The sequence below is a fragment of the Scylla paramamosain genome, chromosome 39 (assembly GCF_035594125.1).
Source record: "Scylla paramamosain isolate STU-SP2022 chromosome 39, ASM3559412v1, whole genome shotgun sequence".
NCBI classification, from domain to species: domain Eukaryota; kingdom Metazoa; phylum Arthropoda; class Malacostraca; order Decapoda; family Portunidae; genus Scylla; species Scylla paramamosain.
The window spans coordinates 10,581,844-10,592,514 of NC_087189.1; the positions used below are offsets into that span (position 1 = coordinate 10,581,844).

The 10,671-nt window shown below is 40.3% G+C and overlaps 1 protein-coding gene across 1 annotated transcript; it reads left to right on the forward strand.

The window, feature by feature from the left end:
• Positions 1-1,317: 1,317 nt before the first annotated feature.
• Positions 1,318-3,237, forward strand: LOC135092300 (glutamic acid-rich protein-like). Its single transcript, XM_063990753.1, has one exon. The coding sequence runs from the start codon at positions 1,318-1,320 to the stop codon at positions 3,235-3,237; it is 1,920 nt and encodes a 639-aa protein (XP_063846823.1).
• Positions 3,238-10,671: the final 7,434 nt, after the last annotated feature.

Below are 10,671 nucleotides of genomic sequence, written 5' to 3' on the forward strand. Positions count from 1 at the left end.
CGGTCAGTGTATGTCCTGTCATGTACATCATTACCTTCACCTCCCGCCGTCTCGCCACGGCTCCTACTGCAACATTCGTACAACACTTCAGACACCTTTTCTGCAAACTCATCTACAGTGACATCATTACCATCCACATGCACATTAGAAATTAAATTAGAGAACATATCATGATTAATCTGATTGAATTTTATAGGTTTACTCGTCATCTTAGCACGCTCCGCAGTCCCCAGTAGTGATGCATGACCGCCTAAATGGTAGGCACGCCGTAACACATGGTCAAGATTGACTTTATTCAAGCATAATTGGACCGCTATCGGAGCGTGATCTGATGGCAAGTGTTCTGTCTGGTGAACCTGAAACAAATCAATATTCCTGACTAACTTCTCTGACGCTATACAAACATCCAACTCGGAAATCCATGTGCTATCTTTCTTAAATGTCAGATTGCTTACAAAGTGCTTCTCACGAGTTTTCGGATTGTTGATCACAATTAAGTTATTGTCTTTACAAACTGATGCTAAGGCATAAGCGTTATCATTGGGAGTATTTACATCATCTGGTATGAGTGGATATGCATATTCAGTATTATTGGCAATATCTCTTACAGCTTTGCCCAACCTCGCATTTACATCACCTAATATTAAACACTTATCACAGTTGTTTTCCATGAGCTTCTCGTCTATAGCTGCAAATGACTCGTGAGAGAAGTACAGTGAGTCACTTGGGGGTATGTAGCAGGCACCAAACATTACTCCAGGTACACAGTGACACGAGAATGTCGCAGTGTAAGTCATTTTGGCTGACTCCAAAACTAAACGTCAGTTACGTTGTGTGAATTGTTAACTGTGGCGAGGTTTTCCAAGGCTCTAAATGGCTGTCAGACCATGGTGGCGTGAAAATGTTAGTGGGACATTAGTGCACAGGTGCTCGTGTATCGATAGAGACTGAGATATCAGAGATAACTGACTGAGGGAAATTAATATTTAGACAATTAAATATACTGAATCATATAAATGTATTATATCTATTGTTTTGAAGTAAGTGTTCATGATTACAGTGTTGGTTTGGCAAAAATTCAGTATCATTAATGGAAAGGGTGCATCTCTGTTGCCGATGGAAAATAATCTTAATTTTTTACCTTCTTTCATTCTTGTCTCTGATTGACTAAACTCCTTATCACATTCTAGAACCAAGGTCTTTCATTGGCCCATCTGGTGGGTGCCAAAGTGCTTTAGCTCCAAGCTGCTGAGTGGCTGCAGAAGCGACCGCTGAGGTATACTAACAGTCAGATCAGGTTTTCAGTAAGACTGGCCAATGCCTGGATTTTCTACAGAAGATTTTGGCGCATTGCTGAATAATACAAGATTCAACAAGAAGAACAAGAAACAACAGTCTATGGACGCTCACGAGACCCTCGGTGAGAAGAACACGGAGAAAATGAAACAGACCAAGCACCACAGCAAGAGAAGGAGCATGGAAAACCTCCAAGACTGCACCGGTCATAAGAAAACAAACACTGAAGGGGTTATGGAACCCAAAAAGCAGAGGAATAACTTAAAAACCAAGACGCGGATGAGGATGGAATATTTGTATCCGATTATAGACCCCAACAAGAAGAGGAAGAAGCAGAACATGGAGGGCGATGAAAACCAGAACAAGAAGACCAAGAAAGACACGGAGGACCACGAGAAGCAGTACAAGAACACGAAGAAGGACACAGACGACCACGAGAAGCAGGACAGGAAGACGAAGAGGGGCACGGAGGACCACAAGAACCAAGACAAGAAGAGGAAGAAGGACACGAAGGATCACGAGAAGCAGGAAGAGAAAAGCAAGGACAAGGAAGATCACGAGAACCAACACAAAAACACCAAGGGAGAAGGCAGGAAAAACCGAAGGAAAGGGTGGAATATGGAGTGCTGTAAACGGATTAAGGACTGCATCAAGAAATGGAACAAGAAGGATAATGAAGACTACGAGGAACAGGCCAAAAAGAGCAGCACGGAGAAACGTGAGAGCCAGGCCAAGCAGAGGAAAGGTAAGAGTATTGAAGACCATGATAGCCAGGCCAAGAAGAGAAAGGGGCAGGGCAAAGAGGACCATGACACCCAGGTCACGAAGAAGTTGCACGACAAGGAGGAACATGACAGTCAGGCCAAGAAAAGAAAGAGGCAGGACAAGGAGGAAGATGACACCCAGGCCAAGAAAGTGAAGAGGCAGGACAAGGAGAAACATGACACACAGGCCAAGAAAAGGAAGAGGCAGGACAAGGAGGAACATGAAACCCAGGCGAAAAAAGGGAAGAGAGAAGAAAAAGAGCCAAAGAAGAAGAGGCCGCTGGAGAATTATAAGCGTATCCTTGATCACCTCAGGAAGAGGGGAGGGCGGGACAGCAGCAACGTGCTGAAGCTGAAGGTGGAGGCCGAAAGAGTCAAAAAGAAGAGGAGTGTGAGCGAGTACTGCCGTGTTCATCTTGAGGAAGGACACATGACGGATGCGACCGTGCGCGGCCATCCATGTCTTGTCTTTTTTGACACCGGCGCCTCAGCCAGCATCATGTTCCTGTCACTGGCTAAGAGAGCGGGCCTCCTCACGGGCCGCGAGAAGACAGAAAAAATACTCTTCTCTACCTGGAATGGCATCCTGTTGCTGGACGTGATCATGCTCGACGAGGTACTGTTGGTGCTGAAGGACGGCCTTGCGGTCAATACGCCCATGTTGGTGTTTCCAAAGGAGGCGGAGATCACCTCTCGCAACGACGTGATAGTGCTGTCCATGAGCCGCCTGCAGGAGGCTGAGATGCGGCAGGACTTCCATCACGACGGTAGCAGCACCCTGTTCCTGCGTCACCCGGAACGTCTGCGGCGGAGACCTCAGCCAGGGCGCGAAGGGAAAGTGTTCGCGTTTGCCGCACAAGCACAAGGCGTCGAGGAGCCGCTGATGGTGCTGCTGGACACATGCTCTACTATACCATTCTCTATCACCAAGATCGGCCGGTACAACGTGCGGTGCAGGACAGGAAGCGAGACTGCGCTGCCGACACGAGTCATTCTGCAGTTTGGCAGCGGCACACTCACAGTGCAGATGAACACCAACCAGGGGGTTAGCGACTTCGACTTTGTGTTTGGACGACCGCTGCTCTGTAAATTACGAGCAGCAATAGATTATGTTGATTCGACCATGACGTTGAAGCTCAACAGAAAACAATTCTGCCTCGACATCTTCCCTCACTGATCGAGCCGCCCTCCCGCGTCCCCTCTCTTCTCTTTTTTTTTTTTTTTACTTATTTTATTTTATTTTTTTATATATATCATGGAAATCAGCAGAAGGAAAAAAAAAATATTTTTAAAGCCTGCACAAATGTAGCTCACAAAAAGAAAATAGGAGTAGTGACCTGGGTACAGAAATAATGTGGATTAAGGACATTAGACAAAGTGTTCCGGATTAAGGATGTTAAATGAAGAAAATAGTCTGGATTAAGGATAGTGGATTAAGAAAATATTATTATTATTATTATTATTATTGTGAAGAAATTCACAATAATAATAGTACATTAACGGAAAAGTCTGGATTAAGGATAATGGATTAGGAAAATAGTTAAAATTAAGAATAGTGGATTAGAACAAAACTCTGAATTAAAGATACTGGATTAGAAAAATAGTCGGAAGAAAGACTAGTGGACTAAGAAAATAGTATTGATTAAGGATACTGAATTAAGAAAATAGCCGAAATTAAAGATAGTACATTAAGAAAATACTCTGGATTAAGGGTAGAGGATTAAAAATACTCGAGATTAACGAAAGAGGATTAAAAACAGTCTGGATTAACGATAATGGATTAAGAAAGTAGTCTCCATTAACACTTAAACTGCGGACAAAAAATAAACATCATGCACGGCGAAAATCTAAATGCAGAAGTAAATAATGAATGAGGAGGTTGTGATGTGAAATACTACAGCACATGGAAGTGGTACAGAAAATATTAGGGCAACACAAGGAACTCAAAAAGCGCGCCAAAATTTCACTTGTCAGGTAGAATGATGACGACAGGAGAAAGCTCTCGCTCACTCTCGCTCTGGCTCCGGCTGTCGCTCTCTCTTCTCCTCTCTCCTTTCCGTTCCTTTCTCTTCTCTCATCTCTCCTCTCCTCTCCTCTCTTCCCTCCTCTCCTGTCCTCTCCTCTCTCCTCTCCCTCTCCTCTCCTCCCCCCTCTCCTCTCCTCTCCTTTCTCCTCTCCTCTCCTCTCCTCTCCTTTACTCTCTCCTCTTCTCTCCTATCCACTTTTCTCTCCTCTCCTCTCCTCTCTTCTCTCCTCTCCTCTCCTCTCCTCTCCTCTCTCTTCTCCTTTCTCCTCTCTTCTCCTCTCCTCTCCCTTCTTCTCTCCTCTCCTCTCCTCTCCTCTCCTCTCTCCTCTCCTTTCTCCTCTCCTCTTTCCTCTTTTCTCCTCTCCTCTCTCTTTTTTTCTCCTCTCCTCTCCCCTCTTCTCTCCTTTCCTCTCCTCTTTTCTCTCCTCTTCTTTTTTCTCTCATTTCTTCTCTTATCTTTTCTCCTCTCTTCTTCTCTCTCCTTTCCTCTACTCTCTCCTTTCCTATCTCCTCTCCTCTTTTCTCCCTTTTCTTTTCTCTTATCTCCTTTCCTCTCCTCTCCTCTCATATCCTTTTTCCTCTCCTGTTTTCTCTCTCTTCTCTTCTCTTCTCTTCTCTTTTCTTCTCTCCTCTCCTCTCCTCTCCTCTTCTCTTTTCTTCTTTCCTCTTCTCTTCTCTTCTCTCCTAATAACCTCTCTTAACTTTCCTCCTCTTCACTCCTCTTATCTTCTCTTCCCCTTCCTTTCCTTCATATTAAATGACATTTTCTCTCTCTTCTCTTCTCTTCTCTCCCCTTCTCTCATCTCCTCTCTTCCCCTGTCCTCTCCTCCCCTCTCCTCTCCTTTCTCCTCTGTTTTCCTCTCCTCTCCTCTCCTCTCCTCTCCTCTTCTCTCCTCTCTCCTCTCTTTTTCTCTTCCTCTCTCCTTTCCTCTCCCCTCTCCTCTTTTCGACTCTCCATTTTCCTCTACCCTCTCCTCTCCTTTCCTCTCCTCTCCTCTCCTCTCTCCTCCTCTTTCCTCTCCTCTCTCCACTTTTTTCTACTGTTTTCTCTCCTCTCCTCTCCTCTCTTCTCCTCTCTTCTCTCCTCTCCTCTCCTTTAATCGAATCTCTCATCTCCTCTCTTCTTTTCTCTCTCTCCTTTTCTCTTCTTCTTCTCTTCTCTTCTCTCCTCTCCTCTCCTCTTCTCTTCTCTTCTCTTCTCCTCTCTTCTCTTCTCTCCTCTCCTCTCCTTTACTCTCATCTTCTCTCCTCTTTTTTTTCCTCTTTTCTCTGTCTTCTCTAGAATCATCTCCTCTCCTCTCCTCTCCTCTCCTTTCTTCTCCCGTTCTCTTCTCTTCTCTCCTCTCATCTACTCTCTTCTACTATAGTTAGTGCTTTCTCTTTTTCTTGTCTTCTTTTCTGTTTGATTCCGAGAGAGAGAGAGAGAGAGAGAGAGAGAGAGAGAGAGAGAGAGAGAGAGAGAGAGAGAGAGAGAGAGAGAGAGAGAGAGAGAGAGAGAGAGAGAGAGAGAGAGAGAGAGAGAGAGAGAGAGAGAGAGAGAGAGAGAGAGAGAGAGAGAGAGAGAGAGAGAGAGAGAGAGAGAGAGAGAGAGAGAGAGAGAGAGAGAGAGAGAGAGAGAGAGAGAGAGAGAGAGAGAGAGAGAGAGAGAGAGAGAGAGAGAGAGAGAGAGAGAGAGAGAGAGAGAGAGAGAGAGAGAGAGAGAGAGAGAGAGAGAGAGAGAGAGAGAGAGAGAGAGAGAGAGAGAGAGAGAGAGAGAGAGAGAGAGAGAGAGAGAGAGAGAGAGAGAGAGAGAGAGAGAGAGAGAGAGAGAGAGAGAGAGAGAGAGAGAGAGAGAGAGAGAGAGAGAGAGAGAGAGAGAGAGAGAGAGAGAGAGAGCCTTCTCCTGCCCAGAGCCATCATTCTCCGGCAAGTAAAATCTTGGCGTGCTTTTTGGAGTTTGTTAAGTTTGCTGTAATACATAATGTACCACTTTCATGTGCTGTAACATTTCACATCACCGTCTTGTCAGTCATTACACTGTATACCTTTGTATTTAGATTTTCGCCTTGTATTATGATGTCTCTTTCTGTCCCCAATTTAAGGATTGAAGATAGTGGATTAAGAAAGTAGTATGGATTAAGAATAAAGGATGGATAAAAGAAATAGTCAGTATTAGGGATATCAAATTACGGAAATAGTATGGATTAAGGATAGTAGACTATGAAAAGTCTACATTTAAATAAATTAAATAAATTGTCTTGATTAAGGATGATTTAGGAAATATTCTGGATCAAGGACACTGGACTAAAAAAATAATCTGGATTAAAGATACTGGATGAAATAATTGTCTGGATTAAGGATTGCAGATTAAGAAAATAGCCTGAATTAAGGACAGTAGATTGAGAAGGCATTGTTGATTAAGGACAGTGAATTAAGGACATTCCTTGGATGAAGGTCATTACGTTAAGAAAAGAGCTTACACTAAGAATTATATACAAAACAGTATTCAGGGACGAGAGACTGAAATGTTCCTTAAAGGAGCAAAGGCAGTGCTTATATATAGATATATAATTATTATACTATTATTTCTTATGAGAGTCTGAAACTAGGGTCCACATTCTTGTCTGCTGTGTGCTGGTGACCTGTTGATTGAATATTAACCTTGATATAAAATAACATATAAGGAGCAAGCTTTTAATACTGCCACATAACTTGCCTAGAAATATTCTCCGTTCATCATTTATTTCAATTTAGCAATAGCTATTATATATATTTTTTTTTCAAAACTTCTTTGGTCACTGACACAAATTTTGCAGATAAACCAACAGACCTAAAAACATTTTTAATTAATTTTGAACACTTCAACAAGGCATTGTGCATTGCATACGACTGAATGAATCACTGTTCAAGTAACAAAATATTGTGTTTGTCATTCCTATAAATTGTTGAAAATGCTGCACCGGCTGTCAGTGACAAGAACGAGAACGGTAGCGTAAACATCGACGGCAAATGAAGCAACAGCAAAAAACGAGTGCAATAAAACCAGCAACAACAACAACAACAACAACAAAACACAACCCTTAGAATCACATTAGCAGGAATAATAAAGAGTACAAACATGCAATAACACCAAACAACAACAACGACAACAACAACAACAACAACAACAACAACAACAACTACAACAAGCAAAAACAATCATAAAAGAGTAACATCCACACCGCAACATTTCAACACCAGGAAAAGACAAAAAAAAGACTTAAAAAGAAAAAAGAAAAAGAAAAAGACAATAAGAATGAAAAAAAAAATATATATAATGACAGGCAGATGCGGGTGAGTACGAGGTCTGGGATAAACTGTGTCATGTTAACGCCAGTAAAAAAAAGATGGCTGCGACAGCTAAATCTTCCTTTCTACCCCGCATATACGCACCACGAACGCCACTACCACCACCAGTGCCACCACCACCACCATCACCACGACCACCAACACAAGAACGACCACAGCTATAACACGAGACTGACATAGGTTGGCGGCATATGGGGTTGCAAAAAAAAAGAGTGAAAGAAAGAATATATATATATATATATATATATATATATATATATATATATATATATATATATATATATATATATATATATATATATATATATATATATATATATATATATATATATATATATATATATATATATATATATATATATATATATATATATATATATATATATATATATATATATATATATATATATATATATATATATATTAGTAATGTTGTTCTGCTTCAGCAACATATTTTGGTACCTCAGAAACTCAAAGTCACTCATAATACACGTTTTTCGAATTTTCTTTTCGTCTCTTCCATATAGGGAACTCTGCATGCTTTTTTTGGCGTTTTTTTTCTACATCGAAAGCTCAAAAAAAAAAAAAAAAAAAACTTTTTTTTGTAATGTCATTGTTACTCAAAAAAAAAAAAAAGTGTGTTTTGCATGCGTTTTAGCGTTTCGGTACGTAAGAAGTTCAAAAGCATACAAAAGACACGTCTTTCGTAATGATCTTTTGTGTTTCCATAACAGGTGATTTCCAAGCTTTTTAGCGTATTGATACCTATCACGCTCAAAAATATTCAAAAGACTCATTTCTGATAATGTCGTTTCGTATCCTCTTATAGATGAATTTGGATGCATCTTATCCTTTTTGCACCTAATAATGTGAAAAAAAAAACTCAAAATACTCCTTTTTGGTAATTAAGTTGTGTTTCTCGATATAGATTGCTGTTCATGCGTTTCAGAATCTGGTGCCTAAAAAAATCAAAAACTCTCATAACATATTTCTTGTAATATCTTTTCGTTTCCCCGTATTGAGAACTTTGCATGAATATTGGCATTTTTCTACTTGAAAAGCTTAAAAATACTGAAATAAAATGTTTTGTGATAGAGTTATACTGTTTCTCCATAAAGATTTTGTGTGTGTGTGTGTGTGTGTGTGTTAGTGTTTTGGTACTTACGTAGCTCAAAAAAAAAAAAAAGGAAAAGAGACGTTTTTAATAATGTTGTTTTATTTTCCTATATAATGTGCTTTCGATGATTTTTATCGTTTTGGTGCCTAGCACGCACATAAACACTCAAAAGACGCGTTTCTGTAAATTTCTTTTCCTTTCCTCATATTGGGTGCTTTGCTTGCATTTTGGCGTTTTGGTACCTATCAATGTGACACTCAAAATTCACGTTTTTGTTAATGTTGTTTTGTTTCGCCTAATAGAGTGTGATTTCTGCGTTTTCACGTTTTCGCACCTAAAAAGATCAAAACACACAAAATAGGCGTTATATTGCTTGGTAGCTAAGGATGAACAGAGAACGATCAGTGGGGTAGAGTGAAGATAAGGTATGTTAGCACAAGGGATAGGAATATGAAACACTGCTTAAAGATTAAATACAGATATCTAAAGAACTAACACCACTACACAGAAATGAGTTACAGAAGAGCTTTAAGGTGAAACAAGGGAAACTAAATTGTTGAAGATCATTACGGATAGCGATACAGAAGATAATTCAATGAAGATGATCATGATGAGAAGAAGAATTAGTCAGACGACAAAATGAACATATTTCAAAGCGTTATATTCACCTAGTTCTGAGCAAGATGTCATGATTAATCATGAGGAAGACTTCAGGTCTAAACGGAAGTACGTGACACCTGAATCCAAGAGGCTGATGAGTGGAAAATTTTATGCCCTGTATATGAGGATGATATGAACCCATGATAAAAAGCCAGAAATGTCACGGTACAGATAGTCTTGGTCAAGTATAGACCAATCTCATGTCAAGTTAAGTAGAGTGTAATTTCCTTGTAACAAGAGCTAAGAACCACATTGTAACATAACGGCTTTTCAAACGTGTATTATGATCTAAATTATCAGAGAAAGAAAAGAAAATGACTCAATTAAAGAAAAGAAAAAAAGAAAAACATTGCACGCAACGCAGACTTTGATAATTTCATGCATAATTGCTTTAGTGTTGTGTTTTCATAAAGCGAGGAAGGAAAAGGTTAATGTTAAATTTGCAATTAGTGATATGCATAAAATATTAACAATCGTTCATCTTGTGCTAAAAAGTAAAAAACTTCTACTTAAACTGATTGAGATGAAAATATTTGTATCTATGGATAATGGGAAGTCATTACTTATATGGGAGACTCTGATGTTGTTCAGTTGACTAGTAAATCTATTGCTGCAGCTCATATTGATGTTATGTTGTGATTAAAAACCGTGATGAAAGTACACGATTTGAAATGATGTTGTTCAGTTGGCTATTAAATCCATTCCAGCAGTTCATATTGATCTTATGATCTGATTAAAAACCATGATGAAAGAACATGCTTTGAAATAAGTATTGTTGTTCCCTCTACACTTTATTTGAGCGCAGAATGAAATGTTTATTCATCTAAGAGAGTAAAGATAGATGAGTTCACCTAAAGCTGATATGAGTGACTACATTACAAACTTGGGTTGCTACTTACAACTTTTAGAGAGATTCCCGCCGACACCTTTTCATGTCCGCAGGATGACCTGCCTTCCATTATTTCTTTATAAATATAAGTGTTTTCTGACTGCATCACACTTCTAGTCATATTGAGAATACTCAGAACTGATTTTCCTGGCTTATGATATAACTGTTGTGGAAAATATGATTAATTGTTGATCTCTCCTCTTACTGGTCAAGATATTCAAAGTTATATTTTGTTTTCTCCACAAATACTCTATTTTTAAACCCGAAACTTATGAATTCTGGTAACAGGTGCCTTCCCAGTAGTTATGGATGGGTACCTTTGTCTCTACACAATGTAAAGATAACCTGCAGTTCCTGATAAAAGCATCAGCCTGCCGGGACCCGGACTGGTACGTCTGGCTGTTGACAGTGCTGGCTGTTGGGGTCACCCTGATGTTCGTGGGCGTGGGTGAGGGCCGCACCTATGGCTCCCCTGGTTCTGGCAGCATGGAGCGGGCCTTCCAAACCCACACCCTGCACCACTTCCACGGATGAGGGAACGAACATCCAGCCAAGTAACCAGTCGCGGGAGGACGCGCGATCATAAGGAGGG